This window comes from Vespa velutina, chromosome 17, assembly GCF_912470025.1.
Source record: "Vespa velutina chromosome 17, iVesVel2.1, whole genome shotgun sequence".
In the NCBI taxonomy this organism is placed as follows: domain Eukaryota; kingdom Metazoa; phylum Arthropoda; class Insecta; order Hymenoptera; family Vespidae; genus Vespa; species Vespa velutina.
In genome coordinates, this window is record NC_062204.1 from 2,697,789 (window position 1) to 2,723,093 (window position 25,305).

At 30.2% G+C, this 25,305-nt stretch overlaps 1 protein-coding gene and 2 long non-coding RNA genes across 3 annotated transcripts in view; 2 read left to right on the top strand and 1 right to left on the bottom strand.

Annotated features, from left to right (window-relative positions):
- LOC124955045 (UPF0329 protein ECU05_1680/ECU11_0050-like) overlaps positions 1-1,937 on the bottom strand; it is a 24,432-nt gene extending 22,495 nt beyond the window's left edge. The window contains exon 1 of the mRNA XM_047508883.1: positions 1,788-1,937. Coding sequence (XP_047364839.1) covers positions 1,788-1,807 — 20 coding nt within the window. The 5' untranslated portion in view covers positions 1,808-1,937. The remainder of the gene's footprint in view (positions 1-1,787) is intronic.
- LOC124955047 overlaps positions 1-21,068 on the top strand; it is a 50,479-nt gene extending 29,411 nt beyond the window's left edge. The window contains exon 3 of the long non-coding RNA XR_007102742.1: positions 20,778-21,068. This is a non-coding gene — a long non-coding RNA (uncharacterized LOC124955047). The remainder of the gene's footprint in view (positions 1-20,777) is intronic.
- Positions 21,069-21,105: 37 nt separating this feature from the next.
- Positions 21,106-22,730, top strand: LOC124955046. Its single transcript, XR_007102741.1, has 3 exons — positions 21,106-21,412; positions 21,485-22,023; positions 22,600-22,730. It is a non-coding gene; the product is annotated as an uncharacterized LOC124955046 (long non-coding RNA).
- Positions 22,731-25,305: the final 2,575 nt, after the last annotated feature.

Consider the following 25,305-nt stretch of genomic DNA (forward strand, 5'->3'; position numbering starts at 1 on the left):
TAACATGAGCATAATAATACGGGATAATGAACTCGCGCGAATACGTAAAAAGATTTTACGTTCGTGTCGTCGTTAACGTTGTATTTGAAATTTCAAAAAAAAAAAAAAAAAAAAAAAAAAAAAAATAAAAGAGAGAGAGAGAGAGAGAGAGAAAATAACGAAACCAGCCCCCTATATATTCCGTCTCATCCCTCCGAAGGAAAAGGGTTATCGTGTCGCTTTTTGATTTACAGTTTCACATTGACACTGTAAGAAAATAATAGAAAGAAAGAGATAGATGGATAGACAGAAAAGAGAGAGAGAGAGAGAGAGAGAGAGAAGGTAATACCTTTCGTTACCCTTCCTGCGGGCGCATTCAACCTGTCCGGAATTTAAAACCCCCCCCTATACATCCCCTTCTTAGCCCCCCCCCTCCCCACACCCTTTTCGTGTACGCAATAACCTTCTCTTGGATGGCTCCTCGAGAAATCCAAGACTGCTGGGCTCTCTTGTGAACTCGAGGAGCCCAGGAAAGACCAAACCGGCGATGTAACGTTACACTGTTAAATCCCGTATGTAACGTTAGTCACGAGTACATTGTCCATCTCTCTCTCTCTCTCTCTCTCTCTCTCTCTCTCTCAATCTCTCTCTATCTCTATCTCTATCTCTCTCTTAGTCTTACTCTTTCTTGCTCTTTTGTGTTTCTCCGTTCTTCTCTCTTTATCTCGGTCTTGTAGGGTGGGACTACTCATTACCGGATGCGGACCAACCACAAGACGACAGGATCTATGCTGTCCTGAGTTCTTATCTTTCTGACGTGTATCACGTTTGTAATCTCAATGTAATTCTTATGTCTCTTGCATACGTCGATGTGTTCTCTCCTATGAATGTATATATATATATATATTGCATATGTATATATGTATTTCTGTGTTTAATGGATTTTTTTATCTTTTTTCCTTTCGTTTGTTTTTTTTCTCTCTCTTTTTTTTTTTTTTTTTTTTTTTTTTTACGATTTTCTCAACTTCTTTTGGAATCTTTAATCTCTCTTTCTCTCTCTCTCTCTCTTCCTTTGTGTCTTTCTCTCTTTCTCTTTTTCATTGATATTCGTGATCTATTTATTATTACGATTTTATTATTAATATTATTATTATTATTATTATTATTATTTGTGTTGTTTCGTGCATATAGGATAAAAATAATTCTAAATTTTATAGTTGGTATATAACTCAATTATATATCTCCAATTGATTTTTATTTATTTATCGATTATTTACGAATTAATTTGTTATGTCATGCACGTGAAAAAATTATGATACAATTGTATAAAATTCATCGTACGATTAGTTATGAATTGTATTATATTGATATTGTTAGTAATCATTATATTTATATATTGATTATTTATTATAAATGTTATATTAATAATAAGATGAATTAATTTGCAATATATAATATTATTAATTAAAACGTAATATAATATTTTTATATTAGACAAGAATATAAATTATGTTATATAATATTAATATATTATATATGTATATTTAATATATATATTTACACACATATATATATATATATATATTTCGTAAAAATGCTTGCAAATATTATTGCATTAATGTTGTCAAATTGAATCAATTAAAATTCATTAGACGAACGAATTAAAATTTACGTTATATATATTATCGTACATATTATTTTGATCGCACACACACACACACATACACACATATATATATTTATTTATATATAAAAGAAAATTATAGCATATAAAGCGCATACTCGATATGTACACATATATATCTCACCTGTGCCTTGCCGCCAACATTTTGATATGAATTTTGTGCCTCACACGTTGTCGGACAAACGAACGAAAAAATCGAAATAGAAGAAGAACGAGAAAAGAAAAAAAGAAGGAAAAAAAAAAAAAAGAAAAAGAAAATAAAATAAACCGAAACGAAAGAAAAAAGAAAAAAACAAACGAACGAACGAACGAACGAACGCGCAAAAGGAAGAAAAAAAACAAAAAAATCGAAAAAGAAGAAAGGAAAGAAAGAACCAAAAAAAAGAAAAAAGAATAAAAAAGAAAAAAAAAAATAGAAAGAAAATTCTCTCGGAGATAATTCTTCTTCTTCTTCTTCTTCTTCTTTTTATCCTTTCTTTCTTTCTTTTTCTTTTTATTTTATTCGAAAAAAAATTGTGACCGAGATATTTCGATCTTTCTATTATCAATCTATCTATCTATCTATCTCTCTCTCTCTCTCTCTATCTCTCTCTCTCTCTCTCTCTCTCTCTCTCTCTCTTTCTCTATCAGTGATATTATACTCGTTTTATAAGATAATGAAGATTGAAATTCGAGAACCGTTCTTCGCAAGTTTGTACCGGCAACTGAAGCTCAGTTCTCAGCGCGGAACACTTCGGGTCGCGGAGAAGCTTCTCTTCTCCGCGTTTTAAAGCGCCTCCGACGAACTGCATGCATTCCCTACGGTTAATCCATCTACGTACGTCTATTTATAAATGGCCGCATGCACGGCCACCGTGTTTCGGACGTTTATAGGATATGTCGACTCTCCGACATCAGAACGTGCCTGAGAGAGGATCGAAAAGGGATGGAGGGGGGGAGGTAGGAGGGTATATAATGGTGGAGAGCGATGAGGAGGTGGTGGTGGTGGTGGTGGTGGCGGCGGGGGGAAGGGGAGACCGACCAATGATTCATCCTTAAAATTGCATGTGAAATTCGTCTGCAAAAAAAAAAAGAAAAAAAAAAAAAAGAAAGAAAAGAAAAAAAAAAAAGAAGGAAGAAAGTAATAATAATTTTTTTTTTGTTCTTTTCTTTTTCTTCTTCTTCTTCTTATTTTTTTTCTTTTTTTTTTCTTTTTCTTTCACGTAAAAGTTCAAACACGTACGAAGAAATTTGCTGGAAATGGAGAGAGAGAGAGAGAGAGAGAGAGAGAGAGAGAGAGAAAGGGGAGGGGTCAGGGAGGGGCCGGGCGAATTGGAAAAAGCTCTATCGAAGAGAGAAATATTACTCTGTGCGTTAGAAAATTTATTAGAGAATTTCTATTGGCGTTGGATTATTGATAATTATTTAATGATCATTTCGATTGATTGTTTAGTGCAAAAGTCATTAGAATATTTGGATAGTTTTTATTTAGACGTGTTTACGGTTATCGTCGATGTTACGTGATTTTAATTGATCTTTGTAATTTAATAGATGTACGATAATTCTTTTTTTGTTTTTTTTTTTCTCTTTTTCTCGTTTTTTTTTCTTTTTTTTTTTTTTTTTTTTTTTTTTTTTTTTGCGCAAGAATAATTAAAAATTTTTCCAATTGAGATATTAAATAACGTGATTCGATATAATGCGATTAGAGATATTGAATGAATTAATTAAATTACGTATAATTGTACGATAATATTTCGTAAATATTATTATTAAGTTTTAAAAAGAATTATTGATGAAATTTAAATGGACATTAAATGAGACTCTCTCTCTCTCTCTCTGTTTTTTTTTTCTTTTTTTTTTTTTTTTCTTCTTTAAACAAATCGATCGTTTTTATTTGAAATCTATATTTTTTTTCTAATTTCGAATAATTTCGTCGAAAGATGAGTGATTAGAATAAAAAAAAAAAAAAAAAAAAAAGGAAGAAGAAGTAGAAGAAAAAGAAAAAGAAAAAAGAAAGGAATGGAAAGGAAAGGAAAAAAAAATTATTATTAAAAAATAATCAACAGTTCAGAGTTTTAAATAATTAAACATTGGATACAAACGTTTATGGTGATAAATATTAGTTGACATTTTCTCGAAAGATATCTTTCGAGTGTATTTTTATTTATAGACACGCGTCGGGGAGACACGCACGACGAGAGGAGAGGACTCCATAGAGAGAATATTGGGGTGCATTAGAAGCGACCAAGAGAGACAGAGAGAAAGAAAGAGAGAGAGTGAGAGAGAGAGAGAGAGAGAAAGAGAGAGTATCGCGGAGTCTCTCGTCTGTAAGCTTGATTCTAAAAAGGAAGTCTATTTCCGGAAAAAAAGGGGGGAGGAACTTTTGAAAATGTCGTCGTCAGGAACATACGTGTATCATCGTTTTCGAGAGCAATGTTAACATATGTACGATATATAACGAAATGAGAGAGAGAGAGAGAGAGGGATAGAGAATATTAGTGTTCAGTTTCCTGGTAAAAAAAAATTTTAACGAAAAAGTTTAGGGAGAAAAACTTTTCTACCATCTTTTTTCTTTTTTCTTTTTTCCTTTTTTTTCTTTTCTTTCTTTTTTATCCATAAAAAAATCAAAGAGGAAGGAAGGTGTAATATATTTATATACATATATATATATATATTTTTTTTTTTTCTTTTTTTCTTTTTAATTAAGGAACATCTGGGAACAATCTTTTTCTCCCACTTTTTTCTTTTTTCATTTTTTTTTTTTTTTTTTTTTTTTTTTATGTTAATCTTCAATACAGAAATGACACAGACGCTTTTCTTTTTCAAATCCATCATTTTGTATCGTCTATAAAAATTAATTTCTTTACTTTGTTTATTTTTGTAAGAAAAAAAAAAATATATATATATATATATATATATATATATGTATATATCTTTTCTTTTACTTTTTTTATATAATAACAAATATGAGATGTCAAGGGGGTGCCACGTAAAATTGAAAAATAAATTGAATTTTTTTATCGACAAATGTTAATGTTATGTTAAAATGCGAATGAAAACGAGAAATTTGAATGTTTTACGTGTACCTTATTTTCGGAAGCACCTTGTACGTTGTGAGATAAGTGTTAAAACGGCAGGCTTTTATTATCTCTTTCTCTCTCTCTCTCTCTCTCTGTCCCTTTTCTTTTCTTCTTTTCTCTTGCCTTTCCGTTGTCGTTTAGTTCTTATCTGAAAGTGGATGCACTTTCGACAGATAGTAACGAGGGTCCAGCATACAAACTCACGAAGGACCTCCTAAAGTGTGCAGGACCATTTTTGGTACAGTAACTCACCGTTTTCTTAGTAAAATCCCTCCCAAAGGCACACTTCAAATATGGAATTTTAAGTGGCATCTTCTTTGCATTTCGTTCATCAATTCTTTTATTTCATGCATGTTACATTTATATATATATATATATATATATGTACTTACGTATGTGTATTTGTTTTTTTCGTCCAAAAAAAAAAAAAAAAAAAAAAAAAAAGAAAAGAAAAGACGAATTATTTCCTTGGTTATGCTAAAGGATTTAATTTACGTCTACATTTTTGTTTACGTATTTATTTTGTTTCTGAACTTTTTTTTACTCTTTCTTTTTTGTTTGTTTGTTTGTTCGTTTGTTTTTCAATTACCCTTACACACTATCATATCGTTATAATGTATATAAATTACAAGTCGATTTAATAGAAAATTTACGATGAAAATTCATATTTCTTTAGATCATTATCGAAGGGAATAAATTTCATTCGAAAATGTAATCAAGTATCCATACGATATAATATCCTATCTTTTAATCTTTTCGATCAAGGTATATCTCCTCTCTCTTTCTTCATTTAATATTAATTTCATAGTACATACATATCCATCTATAGATATGTATGTATCCATAATAGATACCGTATCATATCGTTGTATACATACATACATACATACATACATACATACATATATATATGTGTATTATAACATTACATAACATAACATATTATACCATATCATACCATACTATACCATACTATACCATACATACGTACATACATACATACATACATACATACATATATACATACATACATACGTACATACATAGATATTATAACCTACCATAACATATCATACGTATTAAGCTAACTTGTATAGGTGCTAACTCAGGCGAATTATGTTGCAGTTTTCCACACCGTTTGCTTCGAATTAATTCGAATCTGATATATGCTTGAAAGAAAAATATCCTAGTTATATACCTTTATCGCATTTGATAATTTCCATAAAAAAGTGATTCGAGAAGTTAATGGGAAGGAGTAAGAAGAGGTGGAGACGGTAAGAAGAGAGGGCGGAGGAGGGGTAGGTTAGGAGGGGTGGGGACAAGAAAGTGAAGAGATAGCGGCAAGTTATTTACATTTTTAGATCATTCTCTCCTTATTCTTCTCTTCTTATTCTTCTTCCTCGTTATCGTTATATCTTCGTTATCGTTATCATTATCATTATCATTATCACTAACGTGGTATTTCTTGAAATGATTTGAAGAGTTTTAATAGGGGATATTAAATGTGGGATGACCATAAACGAGACGGAGAACATTATTTTCATTTTTTAATGTCCTTCTTTTTATTTTTACTTTTACTTTTTTTTTTTTCTTTTTTCCCTTTTTTTTTTTTTTTTTTCCTTTCCCTTCTCCTTCGTTATCGTTATAATCATAATTATCGTTATCATCATCATCATCATCATTCAATGTAATATGATATTTATTGATATGACTCGAGAAATTATGAGAGGGAGAGGAGGGTCAGATGAGATATCGGGGAAGTACATTGTTTCCATTTTTTAAATCTTACGTCTATTTTGTAGATCTTTCGATTTATATCGTGTTGTATCTTCGTTGTCATTATCATTATTATTATCATCATCAATATTATGGCATTAATTCGAGAATAATTTGAGCAGTTAGGATTGTGAACAGGTAGGGGAGGGGAGGGGTGTGGGGGGAGGGAGGATAGGAATTGAGGTAGGTCAAGTTCAATTATTAATAATAAAGAAAAAAAAAAAAAATCAACAATCCCTCTATTACGTTATCATCATATCTTCATCATCATTATTGCAATTATTATTATTATTATTATTATTATTATTATTATTATTATTATTATTATTATTATTATTAATTATATTATCAAATCAATATAAATAATAAATAATTATTATAATTATTGTTATGATGATGAGGGATGTTTGTTGGTTGACGTTTTCCGGCCTACGTGTAAGACGTGAAGAAGATCGACAGGGGCAAAGTGTCATGATGGAGGAGTATATTTGAAAGTATGCACAAAACTTATATTTGAAACGAGCCGTTGGTACGGAACGAGAACGAAACGCAAACGGACACATTATCTTTTTTTTTTCCTTTTCTTTTTTCTTTTTTTTTTCTCTGTTTCTTTTTTTTTTTTTTTTTTCTCTCCAGTCTTTATATTCAGGGTGGAAGTGATTTCACGGTTCGGAGGACCTTCTTGTCGGTACTCCCAGACAGGATCTAGGCGAGGCATCCTGCCAACGTGTATTTCTTTTCCCCGATATGTACTCTCTCCATCGTGAACGTTTATATACTTGCTTGTTTGCTTGTTTGTTTTTTGTTTGTTTGTTTGTTTGTTTGTTTGTTTGTTTGTTTGCTTAACTTGTCTTCTTGACAGTTTTGATTTGTTTTCTTCTTTTTTTTCATTCGTTCAAGAGTCAATTTTTTTTTCTTCTCTTTTTGTTTTTTGTTTTTCTTTTTTTCTTATCGTATATCCTTTTATTTATTCATTTACTTTTTTTTTCCTCTTTCTCTTTCTCTCTCTCTCTCTCTCTCTCTCTCTCTATCTCTCTTGGATTCTTAAGGAAAGTTGATAGGATTTTTTTTTCCTTTTTTTTTTTTTTTTTTGTTTTTTTTTTTCCAGATAAATTTTAAGGATCTCACACACGCATATATTCGTAATTAATATCAAGTTGATATTTATATTTCGTAATGTTATAATGAAATTTTTAATTGATATCCTTTATTTGGGCGAAGTACTCGGAATTATTGCAGTAATATTAAAACGACATACAATACGTATTCATTTTACGCTTAACAGTAATTGACGATGTTTTAATGGGTTTTAATTGTCAAAAGAGAGAAAAAGGAAAAAAAAGAAATAGAAAAAAAAAAAAAGAGAGAAGTGAAGAGAAAGATGAAGAAATTTAAAAAAAAAAAAAAAAAAAAGAAAGAAAAAGAGAAATTAATCGAATAGTAATCGATCAAATTAAACAAATTATACAAACGAATCAATATTTTTTCAATGATAATATATTAGTATCATATCTCCGTTCGATTCCTTTCGCAGGACGATCAATTTCTTTCTCATGTTTTCACTTGCTAATTTTTCCCACCGTTCTCATCTCAAGATATGAGAACAGATCAAATTCGACAGAGAGAGAGAGAGTGAGAGAGAGGGAGAGGGAGAGGGAGAGGGAGAGTAAGAAAGAAAGAAAGACGGTATCATTAATACATTTATCAGAAATAAAGAAAAAAAAGAGAGAGAGAGAGAGAGAAAGAGAAAGAGAAAAGAAATCGTGTGATCTCGTTCCGAGATGAGAACAGATCAGATAAGAGAGAGAGAGAGAGAGAGAGAGAGAGAGAGAGAGAGAGAGAGAGAGAGAGAGAGCGATGATATTAATACACATACAATATGTGAAAGAAAGAAAGAGAGGTGATATTATTAATACATTTATCAGAGAAAAAAGAAAGAGAAAGAGAGAGAGAGAGAGAGAGAGAGAGAGAGAGAGAGAGGGAAAAAAAATCATGAGATTTCGTCGTCGTGATATCGCCAAGCGTGTGACATTCGTTCGTTGGGTCATGTCGATACGTACGGGGCTTACCTTTTTGCGGTAGGTTTTGGTCCAATGAACAAGAAAATATAAAAAAAAAAAAAAAAAACAAAAAAGCAAAACAAAAAAAAAGATTCAGAAGTAAAAGAAAAAAATAAGAGAAGATCAAACGAAAGAGAGAGAGAGTGAGAGAGATCCCATGGGACATCGAGGAAGGTACGGAACCGCACGTAAAATACGAGAACGTACTTTTACGGGTAACCATAACCCCTTTACGAAGAAGAGCGGTGAAGGGGGGGTGATGGTGAAAGGGAGAAGAAAAAGAGGTGGAGGAGGAGGAGGAGGAGGACGAAGAGGAGATGGAGAAGAAGGAAGAGGCGATCGATCTGGACGACGAAACTTTCGAGTTTCGAGAGGGTGAAGAAGATAGGGAGTGGAAGGGGATGAATGTGGGTGGGGGTTGGGGGGAGATTGGGCCTGTAAGGGGGGAGCAGAGGGAAGGGATGTATACTGGCTCGGTTGAAATTTCATCGTGTCGAGTTAAGACGAGGAGAAATCTTTCTCTCTCTTTCTATCTTTCAGATACACACACACACACATACACACACATACATTCAAACGCATACTTTCTCTCTCTCTCTCTCTCTCTCTTTCGTGTTATTTCAAGGTGGATCATCTCATAACGATAGATATTTCCTTACATCTTGAAACAATGGTATAAACGTGAGAACAGAAAAAGAAATAGTTAGATAAATAGATGGATAGATGGATGGATGGATGGATGGATGGATGGATGGATGGATGGATAGACAGACAGAAAAAGTGTACGTGGCACGTTTGTGTATATGTGTGTGTGTGTGTAGGTATACATTAGAATCATATGACATACTTTTTTTATCGTCATATTTTATACAATTGATACTTCTTTTTCTTTATCGTCGTTGTCTTCTTTTATTTTCTTTTTTTGTTTCTCATTTTCTTTTTCTTTTTCTTTTTTTCTTTTTTTTTTTTCTCTTTTTTTTTTTATTTTTTTATTCTTTCTCCTTTCCCCTTTAATTTACAATTTTTTTTTGTCCCGTTTTATATTAACAATAATTACAGCGATAAGTAATATTTCAAAAATTTCAATATTACGACGTGTAAAATTACATACATATTTATATAATTCTTATGTGATATTAATTATTAATTGGATAATGATCGACAATGTAATTTAATTGATCCATTGGAAATGAATGAAATCCAATTAAAAAATCTTTCTCTTTTTGGTCCTTGTTTTTTCTCCCTTTCTTTTTTCATTATTTATAGGTATTCAGGTATATATTTATATAGATAGATAGATAAGATACATATACATATATATATATATATATATATATACGTTCCGTGTGTTTAATGTCAATGGGATTATTGTAAGTATTCGAGATTAACGAGAGGAGTGCATGTAACAGAGTCGTTAAAACCATCGTTCCGTCAAAGACGACGATTGAAATTCAACGGACGGACGTCACGTTCTTTAAAACTTCTCCCATTTATTCGTTATTTCTTTTTAGAGAAGGAAAAACTTAGGTATTTCTTTTCGATCATTCTAAATACAATCGTTTATATTGTTTTAAAATTAACAGTCAACAATTAATTACTTACACCATTTTTTATCGTGAACTTTTGTAAACGATATAGATCCCATGGATTCGATAACGATATATCGTCACGAAAATTTGATGGAAATAAATCAAATGAAGATTGGATTTAAAAATCATCGAATTAAATTAATGATGCATATCGCGCGCATACGCAAAAAGAGAGAGAGATAAAGAAAGAAAGAAAGATAGAATAAAAGTTTCTAGATGACTCTCCCCTCCCCGTCCCGCCCCGCCCCGCCCTCTCTCCCATCCACTTTTTTTATTTAGATCAATATTTTTTCATCGTAATAAAGCAATCGAAAGGGAAAAATAAAAAAGGGGAAAAGAAGGTAGATACAAAAATGAAAATGAAATAGATATTGGATGAGGCTCGAATGAGATTTAGAAAGAAATCTTTTGAATTGTGTTTGTCCCTTTTTAAAATGAACGAATGTATACAAAATTTATATTAGCGACACGTACTACATAAAGAGAGATAGAAAGAAAGAAAGAGCGAGAGAGAGAGAGAGTGAGAGAGAGAGGGAGGAAGGGAGATGGAGGGGGGAATCTTTCCCCATTAGTATTTCTCTTCTTTTTCTTTTCTTTTTTTTCTCTCTCTCTTTTTTTTTTTGTTTTTTTTTTTTTCGTAATTTCGACTTCCCTTCAAGGCATCGACATGTGCACCTTCTTGCACGCGTATCCGGTCCAGGCCTTCCTCTTCTTCTTCTTCTTCTTCTTCTTCTTCTTCTTCTTCCTCTCGCTCGTGCTCCATCGAAAAGACGAGCTAAATATAGAATGAGAAGTTTCCGAAAGAAAAAAGAAAAAGAAAAAAAAAGAAAGAAAGAAAGAAAGAAAGAAGAAGAAGAAGAAGAAGAAGTAGACGAAGAAGGAGAAAAAAATTACAGGAAAAGAAGTTGAAGAAGAAGGGATCATCTTCGTTTTTACCTTAGAGGCATTTACCACATTTCGTGCGTTACGAAACGACTAGTAGTAATAGTAGTAGTAATGGTAGTAATAGTAATAGTAATAGTAGTAGTAGTAGTAATAGTAGTAGTAGTAGTAGTAGTAATAGTAGTGGTAATAGTATAACTAGTAGTAGTGTTGTTATAATAAATACGTGTTTTATAACACCCGACAAATGTTACGAGCACGGCACGATTATGTTCACCTTTTAGGATATTAAACGTAATCGTTCGTACGTTCGAACAATAGTTTTCGTGCCGGAAATATATTCGTAAAGGAGAAAGAGTAAAAGGTTGAAGAGGAGAGGAGGAGGAGGAGGAGGAAGTGAAGGAAGAAGGAGAAGCACCTATAAAAGGGAACCTCGAGGGAACGATCGAAAACTTTTGTATCACAGTTTCGAATGAATAGTCCAATATTTTTTTTTTTGTTCTTTTTTTTCTCTCTCTCTCTCTCTCTCTCTCTCTCTCTTCCCTCGCCGCATTCAGATGAGATAATATTATATACGTGCGGTTGTTGTGTTGTTAAACTTTGTATTTTGTTGATTTTCTATGATCGCGAAGAAATATTCTTTTCGATCTTTTCTTCGAGCGTCTTTCATTCTTTTTTTTCTTTTTTTTTTTTTTTGGTGTTTTTTTCTTTTTTTTTTCTTTTTTTTTTCTTTTTTTTTTCGAAAATAATATCCTGCGGTTTAAGTTAGATAGCTCGACGATTTTTTTTCCGCTTTGCTTGATAATTTTGTTTTTCTTTTTCTTTTCTTTTCTTTTCTTTCTTTTTTTATTTTCATTTTTATTTTTATTTTTTCTCTCTCTTTTTTTCTTTTCGTAATTTTTTTAAAATAATAATCGAAGCTTCGTAATTGCAATTAGAATAATTTTTTATTTTACACACACACACACACACATATATATATATATCTTCAATCATGAAAATAATATCTCACATTAGTTCAACTATTTGAATTCGTCGTTTTTGCATATTTAAAACAAAAAACAACAAAAAAAAAACAAAAAAGAAGAAGAAGAAGAAGAAGAGAAGAAAAATTCCTATAAAAGATAAAATGCAAAAAGGGAGAAGAAATTTATTCGAAAATTATATTTTATCATTTTAGAGATAAAGATATCGTGAAAGTTTATTTTCTAATATTATTTTCTCTCTTTCTCTCCCCCTCTCTCTCTCTCTCTCTCTCTTATCTCCATCTAATCTACCTATCATCTCTTTTCTAGACACTTTTACATTCGAATATTTTCATTTAATTTTACCAGTCACGATTACTACAATATACCGTCCCATCCCATTAATATATCCCACCTTTCCTTCAATCTTCTCCATGACAATGTAAAAACCCATAGAATATATTATATTACTGCACGCGATGTAACGTTGATCAATACGGACCAATCAGGAGAAGAAGGAGAAGGAGAAGGAGAAGAAAAAGAAGGAGGAGGAGGAGGAGGAGGAGGAGGAGGAGGAGAGTGTAGCTTTTAAAAAAGAAAATGACTCCTTTCTCGAAAATGATTCCTTTCGTATATTCTGAACCACACTCGGGCCAGGTGGAACACACACGGTAGCCACGTGTCCCTCCCAAAGAAAAAGTCGAGAATTAATAAGGGGAGGAGAAGGAGGATGAGGAGGAGGAGGAGGAGGAGGAAATTAGAAAAAATAAAATAAAAGAGGGAAAAAAAAAATACAAATATAAGAATCATCCTGTGAAAATCATCGTCGTCGTTGTCCATCGTACGATCGGTGTGTTGTCATTTTTAAAACTTAACGAGTATAAATCAGTTTAATGTGACAATATTTTAACGGTAAAAGTAAAAAGGGGAAAAAGGGAGGAAAAAAAAAGCAAAAAAAAAAAAAAATAGAAGAAAAGGAACAGGATAATTGGACGATCGGAGGACGATCTCTTAAGAGATCGTCTCCTCTTTTCTTATTAAATGTTAGAAACGAGATAGAGGCTCGGGATATAATACATATATGTATATATATATATATATATATATATATATATATATATATATATATATATATATGTATATGTGTGTGCATATGAATGTACTTTAATTGCAAACTTGTTGAGGTTGACCGCAACCCTTTTCTCCCCTATTTTATTTATTTACTTATTTATTTATTTATTTATTTATTTTCTCTTCCTTCTTCTACTTCTACTTCTTTTTTTTTTTCCTTCTTCTTTTTTATATATAGGGTTAAAAAGGGTTACCTTTGTGCCATATTTACAAGGATATTAACTAATGGACTCTCGTTTGAATCGGCTATAATAATCTAAGTATATATATACATGTATATATATATATATATATATAATGTGTGTGCCATTACCGTTGGAAAGTAAAATGCCACTTGGCAAGTTCGTTAGGCTATTGTGTGTGTGTGTGTGTGTGTGTATATGTGTGTATGTGATGTTAGTGGACATTCTAAATAGAATAGAATAGGGAAAGCTTGTTTAGTATTTTTTTTTTCTTTTTTTTCTTTTTTTTTTTTTTTTTTATTTATCTAGATCAACCGGAATTATTTATTGTCATAACGATAACTGGTATATACGTACGTTTAGTATAACCATTGACCGTTACGATATCTCTTTATTTTTTTTATTTGTTCATGATTTTTCTTTTCTTTTTTCTTTTTCTTTTCTTTTTTTTTTTTTTTCCTTTTATCTGTTGATCGAAATTAATGAAAAAAAAAATACGAGTATATCTTTTGTTTTGTTTTTGCTTGACGTATTATATCTAACGATCTAATTGATTTGATTATATAATATAATTCCTTGATTCATTTTATTTAATTAAGTTATCATAAAAATTATATATATATATATATATATATATATATATATATATATATTAAGATTGATATGCGTGATAGGAAATAATTTTCTTGTTAATTATTATTAATTTATTTCATTTTATTTCATTTCATTTCATTTCATTTCATTAAAGAAAGTGTACGAAAGGCGAAGAGTTTTTAAAAGATTTAAAAAAATCAATTACACTTTATCAAGACTCTTTTTAGACTTGCAATTAGGCATGTAGTTTTAAAACCATGAGGCCTGGTATAATATATTATAATCTGAGAAAAAAAAGAATAAATAAATAAATAAATAAATAAATAAATAAATAAAATAAAAAATAAGCGACACGAGTCTGAAGAAAGAGTAAATTAATTTTCAAAAGGTCATTTAATAAAATCATTGATAACTTTTCTAACGTCCTTTATCGAATTGTACAAAGAATTTCATTTTAATTTATTTCAATTTCAATTTAATCCAATTTTATTTCCTTTTGTCGTGTTCATTTATTTATTTTTTTGTTTGTTTTGCGTATTTATTTATTTATTTTTTTTTTTTTGCTTGTTTTGTTCATTTATTTATTTGTTTGTTTGTTATGTTCATTTATTTACTATTTTGTTTGTTTGTTCATTCTACATGAATTTAAGTAGGAAAAGTATTTTTGTGAATGGGCTTATATAGTTCAGTATAAAGGATTATTGGCAGGCCTCGTCGATTCGTCATGGCCAGGTGTTCAACCTCTCGATGCAAATCGATAGTTCGGTTAATTCAATTGCGAGTTGGAAGTCCCATCCGTTTGATTATGCGTACCTGGGCTGGGGCGATAGGTATAATCGACGTGTAACACATTACGTATCACACGTGTCAAACTTTTTTTTCTTTCATTCTTTCTTTTTTTTCTTTTTTTTTTTTTTGTCTTTTTGTTTTCTTCTTTTTTCCCCCGTCACATCTCTATTACGCATAAAATGTTATAAGTCAATGAAAGGACAATGACAATGCACAAAGTCATTGGTATATATTTTTTTGTATTACATTTTGTAAATCGAGTTATTCGAGGTTTCATTTTTTTTTCTTTTTTTTTTTTTTTTTTTTTTTTTTTTTTTTTTAATAATTGCTATAATTTATGTATATATATATATATTTTTTTTTTTTTTTTTATGTATACAATTTTATTTATATTTTATTTATACAATTTAATATATTCTACAATCGAGACATGTTCGATTAATTTATTATACATTTGTAAACTATAAAATATCATATATGCACATATACATATATATATATATATATATATATATTTTTTTTTTTCTTTTTTAATACTTACTATCATATTTCTAATACCTACGATCTCTTCTAATCTCTGATCTCTTCTAAAATAGATTATTGTAATAACAGTCGAATGAAGAGGACAAAAACAAAAAAAAAAAAAAAGAGAAGAAGAAAAAATTAAGAAACGATAAACAATTTTTTTTTTTTTTTTTTTTTTTTTTTTTTTTTTTTTAATACAAATCTCCAATGAAATATTTTTCAAGGAATATAAGTATTATATAATTCAAATATTTATTATTACCATTGTTATTATCATTATTATTATTATTATTATTATTATTATTATTAATTATTATAATAATTTCCATGGTATTAAGTTATAAATTATGCTCATAGAGCTTCTGCTGTCTTATCTTTACGGGGGTCTGTGAACTGACATGGGGGTGGGGTTGTACGAGTAGAGAGCCATATATATGGTTAATTACAATGCACACCGATGTTTACTAGAGGGTCTTCCAAGTATATATGGGGGTATATAAGGGAGAGGGAACAACACAGAGGAAAAGAACGAGCAGCTGGTGCTTACTACTTTTAATGGCTGTCATCCCCATAAAGCCCCCCCGTGGGTCAGTTTCGATAATACCAACTAATACTACCCCCCCTCTCTTTCTCTCTTTTTTGTCCCCTCCACCATCCTCGTTTTCCCATCGTCGGTACGATACCGTTAAATCGAAAAATCGACGGGTTCTCTCTCCTACACTTCAATAATGGATTTCCGACCGTTACACCATAAAAAGAGAAATCCGATTAAATGTTATGGCTAATTAATTGTGAGAAAAGTTATAAAAAGAATCTTGTGAGGTGAACGATCATTTTTTTCGGTCACTCTACTTTTATCTTTTTTTTTTCTTTTTTTTTTTTTTATTTATTTATTTATTTATTTATTTATTATTATTATTTTTTTTTTTTTCTTTTAACCGGGAATATTCCCACGATCGTATTAGAAAGAAGAAGGAATAAAAAGGATTAGGAAAAAGAAAATAAATAAATAAATTTTATTAACATTTGTATAAATTTATTTATTTCTTTTTTATTTCTTTTTCTCTCTCTCTCTCTCTCTCGCATATATCATAATTGTGTTGATAGGGTAATGTCCAAGTATCAACATATATATATATATATATATATCATTCGACAAGATAGAAAAGATAGATAGATAACTATGAACAGTGAACTCGTGTTATTTCGTTGTCACCCCGTATTGCGCCCCCATGTAGTAGCATCGAGAGACCACCATGAAGATACTCGACAGTTCGTTATTTCCAGGTGGGACCATAGTTAAATGTATGCTCGTTACAAAATATGATTCTCTGTGATATCTCTCTCTCTCTCTTGCTTTCTCTATTTATCTCTCTATCTTTCTTTCTTTTTTTTTTTTTTTTCAGGTGTATAATTTTCTCTAATAATTCATGACACTACTGTATCTTTTTACGCGCGTGTCGTCCTATCTGTCATCATTACAAATATCTGTCATCGATAAAATATAATTATTGGTTCTGCAACAAAAGTCGAATTGTTGTTACGCGTGTCCAATCGACTTTTAAGATTATAAAGAGTAATTAAAAATAATTATCACGATCAAACGACATTATACGCGTATATTTCTCGAGGATATTTTTATTTTTCGTTTTTCAAAAATTAAAAGAAATTATTTATTTTGTATCAATTTTAGATATTTTTTTTTTTTTCTTTTTTATTGTACGATAAACTCAGGAATAATATTCGTAACGAAATAATAATAATAATAATAATAATAATAATAATAATAATAATAATAATAATAATGATTATGATAATAACAATAACAGTTTTTTTTTGTTATACACTGTTAATTGGATTATCATTTTTTTTTTAGGAAACGAAAAAATAATAACATTAAATAAAATAATAAAAATCATAATAATAATAATAATTATAATGATGATAATAATAATAATAATCAAAGTTATTTTTTCTTTTTGTTATACATCATTCATTGGAATATTATTTTTGTAGGCGGAAAAAAAATTAATAATATTAAAAAAAAAAAAAAAAAAAAAAAATAATAATAATAATAATAAAAAAGAAGATATTAATCCGAACGAAATGAACTTGATTTAAATTTCTAACAAAAAAAAAAAAAAAAAAAAAAAAAAAGAGAAAAGCAATTGCGAAATAATATTCCTTTTTTTACAGAATAAAACAAATTTATTACTTTCTAATCTTTCTAAACGATCGAACGATATTTTTTCGAAATTTAAAAAAAAAAAAAAAACCTCCTTTTTCCCTCTTCCATTATATTCTTCATCGTCTATTTTTTTCTCTCCTCATTATTATTAGATATCAGATAAATTTCTAAATTTAAGAAGATTAGAAAAAAGATCCGAAAGGTGGGAGAAGGAATCAGGGAGTTGATGGTTGCGATGATGAATGGAAAGTGAGGGGATGATGAGGAAAAAAAAAAAAAGAATCAAAGCAAAAAGAAAACGTATAAAAGCCACGTATTTATTATTATTATTATATTTTCGCGTACTAACTTAAACGACTAAATGACTAGAGTTTTTATCCTAATCCTATTGGTCAATTATAAACAGGACTTTTTTCTCCTCCCTCTCTCTCTCTCTCTCTCTCTCTCTCTCTCTCTCTCTCTCTCTCTCTCTCTCTCTCTCTCTCTCGCTCTCGTTGTCTTTTTTTTTTTTCTTACTCTTACGTGGTAAGATAAAATATATATGTAGATAGATTAGAATCTTTGGAGGTGCTGTATCGTTGCTCCTAAATAACATGGAACGAACAGTTTCAGGCTTTCAGTGGATCGTCCTTTGCTTAGAATTAATTGTTACAACGAAAGCACGGATCGGCATATTGATTGTTCGATTAATTAATTCGATTAATTAATTAATTAATTAATTAAGTAATTAATTGATTAATTTTTTTTTCCTTCTTTTTTTCTTTTTTTTATTAATCTCTCGAAAGACAATTTTAAGAAATTATTTAAGATCGTCCAGAGAGAATTGTATTCTTTCTAATTGTGTGTTTTTTTTTTTTTATTTGTTTTTTGCCATAATTAATTTGTTCCCTATTTTGTGTATGTGTGTGCGCGTATTTCTTTTGTTCTTTTTTCTTTCTTTTTTTTTTCTTTCTTTTTTTTTTTTTTTTTTTTTAATAACTGCCACGATCACGACTTTCAAGATCATGGACGATCCATTCAAACCTCCATTAAATCGCGTTTCTCTCTTTTTCATTTTTCTTTTTCTTTTTTTTTTTTTTTCTTTTTCTTTTTCTTTTTTCTTCTTGTCATTTTTCCCCCTCTTTTTTCAAATATAATATACATATGTGTATGTATAATATATATGTATATATATATATATTTAAATATATACATATATATATATATCCTTTTACCTTTTTACGAATTAATTATTTATGTACATTAACTCTAAACAGTGATGAATTAACGATAATTAGAATGATTAACCGATCGCACTATTGTCTTTTCTGACGGAACAAAGGAATAAATATACAATTTGAAGATAATAATAATTAATAATTAATAGTTAATAATTAATAATAATAATAGAACTAATAATAAAAAATAATAATAAAAAATAATAATAATAATAATAATAATAATAATAATAGTGATAGTATTGGAAACGTTATTTAGTAGTTAGTGATAAATTATATCAAGTCGAGTTATTCGTCTAACGATTCGAATTAATTATTTATTTATTTATTTATTTAATTATTTACTTATTTTTTTTTTTTTTCGTTTTTCTTGTTTTTTTTTTCTTTTTTTTTCTTTCTTTCTTTCTTTCTTTCTTTCTTTTTTTATTTCTTTATTTTAATGGCTTCGTGGACTTCGTCTTGGACTTCGTTCGACACCTTGCGGCTTTGTTATGTCGCTCGATGATGTTAATGGTTTCTTCCCACTTTCTCCAGCCTTCCGAGCACGCCAATAATCTATAAGAGATAACAGAAAATAAATAAATAAAATATATATATGTGTGTGTGTGTGTGTGTGTATGTCTATGTGTGTCTATATATATATATAGAAATTATTTTTTAACTGCGAATATTTCAAGATAAATCACACACATATATATATATATATATACATAGGCATGCACGAACACAATAATAATATTATTTTTTTGATAAAATAATAATGAGCTTAATATATAAATTCGAAAATCGTCGAATTTTCATTCAATGAAATTCATCTAGGAAATATGACGAATAAATATTTTTCAAAAATGTTTTTCTATCAGATAAAATATCATCGTCGTATTTGATTTTCATTGAAATTTTTCACTCGTTAGAAATTATCAAATGGTTTTTAATCGTCTTGGGAACATTTTTTTTTTCTTTTTTTTTTTTTATTGCAATTATTTGCTTAATATAATTTTCGTGTTTGAATTTTTATCATGAAAATTTTATTATGAAATGGAATTATAATGGAATTTCGTTGAACATTTAATTGATGCGAGAAAAAGATTTCGAACAAACAAAAAAACAAAATAAATAAATAAAGTGTATACAATTAAACAATTTCACTTGATGATCATTCGTACTTTCATAGAAAGAAGAAAAGTTGTTTGGTAAAAAAAAAAAAAAAAAAGAGAGAAAAAGAAAGGGGAAGAAAAAAAGGTTCCGTTCGAGTAACAAGTATATCTCGTAGGTCTTCTTGGCAAACCCTTAGGGGGTTCTTCGGCCCTATCCCTTTTGTCGACACATCAGGGACACCTTATTACGTTAGCATACACTTTAACCTGTGGTGTATCGAGATTGTCATGAGATGGCATATACATTTATATATATATATATATATATATATATATATACACATACGTACGTACACGTATGCATGTGTACTACAATGAAAAAGAAGAAGAAACATAAAATTTTCACAACAATGGATCTTCGAAATAGCCAACGAAAGCTATAAGTAAATAATATTGGTGTTGGTGTTAGTATTGGGGAGATTTGGCGGGAATACAAAACATAGTCTTTGATGTGTTTTCTCTCTTTCTTTCTAACGTATACACACACACACACACACGCGCGCGCACAGACGTGTGCGCGTATAGACGCATCCACACTCTTTTTCAGATCACAGGTAGAACACCTGAAGACTCGCCCTTTGCACCTTCCATTTCTTCTTTTCTCCCTCCTCCCCCCTTTTTTTTCTTCTTTTCATTCTTTCTTTCTTTCTTTTTTTTTTCCCTCCCTTTTTCTTTTTTCTTCTTGCTTTTCTTCTTTACTTTATATATCTCTCGTTATATCCACTGAGACAGACAGGTGACATACATGACACGTACGTACGTTGAACTCATTAAATTGTTGAAATCATCCCCAAGAGAAAAAAAAGAATAAAGAAAGGAAGAAAGAAAGAAAAAGTTTGGAGAGAAAAGAAAACAATTTTTTTTTTTTTTTTTTTTTTTTTTTTTTTTTAAGATACTTGTCCATCCCTTTTTTATCTCTATTCGAATCTAAATCGTTTCTTTTTTTTTCCTCCCTCTCTTTCTCTCTTTATCTCCTTTTCCTTTTTTTTTTTTTTTGCAGAGACAAAGTGGATGATAGAATGGAAAAGTTCGTACACCATAAGATGACGAAAATTGATTTCCCACCCTAAGATGTTGAAGATCGTAAGTATAGGATGAAATCAAGAAAAGAAAAAAAAGAAAAAAAAAAAAAAAAAGAAATGAAAGATTTCCTACAAGAAAGTTTAAAAAAAAAAAAAGAAAAAGAAAAAGGTTCGTACAAATTTCGTTAATTTTATTATTAATTTTACGATAAACCAATCCAATTCGTGAAGTTTGAACTTAATATAAAAAAAAGAGATCACAATAAATATTTTTTTTTTTTTTTTTTTTATACTCTTCTGGGGATATCTTGTGGAATCGTTTTGGAAACTTTCTAGTAACATTTTATCGTACCACCTTTTCCCTTGTACGTTGAAATTGAAATTAAAAAAAAAAAAAAAAAAAAAAAAAACAAAAAGTGGGAGAGGAAAAAAAACCCCGGAAGAGAATGTTGGAAATGATATGGTCGAAAAAAAAAAAAGAAAGAAGAAAAAAGAAAGGAAATAACTTAATCGAATGAAATTTGATTTTTTTCCTTTTTTCCTGAATGAACATGAAAATGTTGAATGGGTACGTGATAAAAAGGAATGTTCGTTAGTAACTGACATATGTTTGGTAAGATCGTCAATCCTCCTCCTCCTCTTCCTCCTCCTCCTCCTCTGGCTAAATCTCTTCTTTCTCTTTTAGCATTGGCCCGCCATATGGCATTCGCAAAACCGAAGTCTCTCTCAGTGGTTATATTACTGAAGTTCCCTTATTTCTCTTTTACTCTACAATGAGATAGATAGATAAAGAGTCAGAGAGAGAGAGAGAGAGAGAGAGAGAAAGAGAAAGAGAGAGGGATAGAGAGAGAGAGAGAGAGAGAGAGAGAGAAAATTCTGAGCAGGATTTCATCTGTCAACATCTGTTTCCTTGGTTGAGCATAAGATTCCATTACTTGGAAACTTTCCTGAAGTAGTAAACGAAGAAGAAGAAGACTATGACGATCGTATCCTCTACCTGTCCGTATATACTTTGGTCCCCATAAGAGATATCCCACCACAAAGATCTAGATTTCTCTTTGTTCCCTAAATCTCTTACATGAAGATATAAAATGGGAGAAAGATTTTATATATATATATATATATAAAACATGTCTAAGTCCTCCTACATGTTTTTTCATCGAAACGACGGATTTTCACCATAAGATTCTTATATAGAAAAGGGAGAACACACCAGAAGATCAGGTCTCTTGCTTTATTTTTCTTTCACTATATAAATTCTCTTCTATTCATTTTTTTCTTTTCTTTTCTTCCTTCCTTCCTTTCTTTCTTTCTTTCTTTCTTTCTTTTTTCCTTTCACTTTATCTCTCTGAAATCCTATGAGATTCCTACATAGGGTCTTACGTTCTAGTTTTCTTTTTTATCCTGACAAAAGATTTTTATTTATCCATTTTCTTACTTTCTTTTTTTCTGTTTTCGATTTTTTATTTTTGTTTTTGTTTTTGTTTTTGTTTTATTATTAAAATTGACCTGGACTGAACGATCTTTATTATCAAATTGACGAAAACGAATTCAATTGATTTTCGTATTCTTTATTTTTATTAAATAAATATATCTGTTAATATATAACATTATTAATATAACAAATGATCAATAATCAATGTAAATTTTCTATTAAAATAATTAAAAGAATTTTTAATGAACAAATTAAAAACAATCATCTCTATCTATTATTATATATAATAAATCAATTTGATCTATCAAAGAACAAAGACAATCAAATATATCAATGATATTTTCTTTTTTATTATATTGTTACAGTTACGACGAACCGATTGAAGGAGCATTAGTAAGGGAGAAAGAAAATTAAACGACATTTAAGCCCTGTAACAAAGTTTAACGAGTAGGAGTGAATGAGGAGAAGGAGAAGGAGGAAGAGAAGGAGGAGGAGAACGAGGGGAGGGAGTGGGTGGAGGTGGTGGAATGGGCTGGGGCAGAGGGTGGGCGGAGGAGGAGTTCGATGCGGAAACACTTGCGAGGAAAGAGAACAGATGGTGTACGACCTTCGTAAGGTCCCTGTATGGTGCCGGTTGTGCACAGTATATATATATATATATAATATATATATGTGTGTGTGTGTATGATGTATATATACATATACATATATATATGTATATATAATACTCTATATCGCGTGTTCTCGCGGACCTGATTTAATCGTGGGAAAAAGAGGTTCGAGTCGTCGTACCGGTACTCTTGTATACTCTGTTGCTGTTGCTGTTGCTGTGTTGTTGTTACTGCCACCTCGAGCATATCTAACGTAGAGAGAGCGTAACAGGTGTGTCTTAGGATAGAGAAAGAGAAAGAGAAAGAGAGAAGGGCACAGAAGGGATAGGGATTGGATAGAGAAGGAAAAACGAACGGGTTGAATAAGTGCATATGCATGTATGCATTCACGTATGTGTCGCGTCGTCGTCGTCGTCGTCGTCGTCGTCGTCTCGCTTCGTCGAGTTTGCGATTGCTAAAGGGAATAACAACGACACTGTTTTTTTTCTCTTCTCCCTCTTTCTCTCTCTCTCTCTCTCTCTCTCAATCTTTTTTCTTTTTTTTCTTCCTTTTATCTCGTTTTTTATTTTTATTTTATTTCTTTCCTTTTTTTTTTTTTTTTTTTTTTCTTTTTTTTTTTTAGAATGATGATTATTCACCAGACACAACGTCGTCTTGCCACACTTGATTAACAATAAGAGAAATCTTGAAAGTAAGGAGAGAAGGAGGAAAGAGGAAAAAAAAATGCAACGTGGAGGAGGGACAAAAGAAATGAAAAAAAAAAAAAAAGAAAAAGAAAAAGAAGAAGAAGAAGAAGAAAGAAAAAGAACAAAAAGGAAGAAGAAGGAAATAAAGAAGAAGAAGAAGAAACAAATTGGTAACCGACTGTGGAATTCCTGCTGATGGTTTTTGCCATTGGAATGTTTAGTATCTCTTGATGAGTATGTTAGAAAAAAAAGGAAGAAAAAGAAAGAATAAGAAGAAGAAGGAAAAGAAGTAAGGAAAGGATTAAATGCAGAAAAAAAAAATAAGAAGAAGAAGAAGAATAAGAAGAATTAGATGAAGAGGAAGGAGAAAGACTATTTTTTCTTTTCTAGTTTTCTTGTTCTTTCTTTCTTTCTTTCTTTCTTTCTTTTTGGTTGAACTGCGAGCCGCGAGGGGGGAGGGGGTAATAATAATATCTCGTCTTGCATGAAAGCGTGTGAACGGTACACGTGCAGAAAGTCCAAAGGGATCTCTTTTCTCCAGGCACCGAAAGTATTCAAGGAATGCGATAGTAAGTTCGTTTTACTCCTTGGAAACTGGGGCCCTTCGATGAGTCATTTTCGAAGAGAGATGAGTGAGTGAAAGAGTGAGAGAGTGAGAGAGAGAGAGAGAGAGAGAGAGAGAGAGAGAGAGAGAGAGAGAGAGAGAGAGAGTGAGTTCCTTCAGGTATGTATTTCACATCGCCCACCCATGGGTATACATGACTCATATAAGAGAGAGAGAAAGAGAGAGAGAGAGAGAATGAGAGAGAATGAGGGAGAATGAGAGCGTGATTCATTCGACGAACTATTTCATGCGTTTCTTTTATCTCTCGAACGTTCGCCTACCGCCACACATCTCATTCCATTACAAAACTTTCTCGCAAGCTATGCTCCTTTTCCCTTTTTCTTTTTCTATAACTCTTTCTATCTAACTCTTTTTCTTCTTGTCTCCCTAAACGTTCATCATTTTATTATTCCATTACCAACGAGAAAGAAATATTTCTCACGATCCAATCGTGTCCATTTTTTTTTCTTCCTTTTTTTTTTTTTTTTTTTTTTTTTTTTTTTTTTTTTTTTTTTTTTTTTTAATACATAATGTATCTACATGGGTTGGAGCGGAGGGGGGATGGTGGTGGAGGGGGTGGTATTATGTAAGGTAAAATTAAAGTCCTTGACAGTTTTATATTTTTATAATTATACTTTCATTTGATTATTTTACTTTTGTTTTATTATATATACTTATGTATGTATTTATGAAAGTATCAGCATGTGAAAGCTATTACTTTTTTAATAATACTATTTCAATTTTTTTTTTTTTTTTTTTTTTTTTTTTTATCTGTGCGCGTCGCGTCATGTATGTGTATACGTAAATGCAGCATTTTTTACTCCATTACTATAATACTTTATATATATATATATATACACATACGTACATATTTATGTACATAGGCATACATATGTATAGTTAGTCGTAAAAAAAGAAAAGTGTATTTCACTAATTATCCTCAATGTTTTAATGGCTAACGATATATTATTAAATTATCTGTGAATGCATGAAAGAAAAGGGAAAAACAAAAAGACAAATAAGACAAAACGTTCCGAACGTTCTAATTAGCTGAAAATAATAAATATATATATATATATATATATGATCCAATGAGATTAAATACCGCGTGGAATGAAACGAAGTAGAAATAAAAGCAAAAAAAAAAAAAGGAAAGAAAGAAAGAAAGAA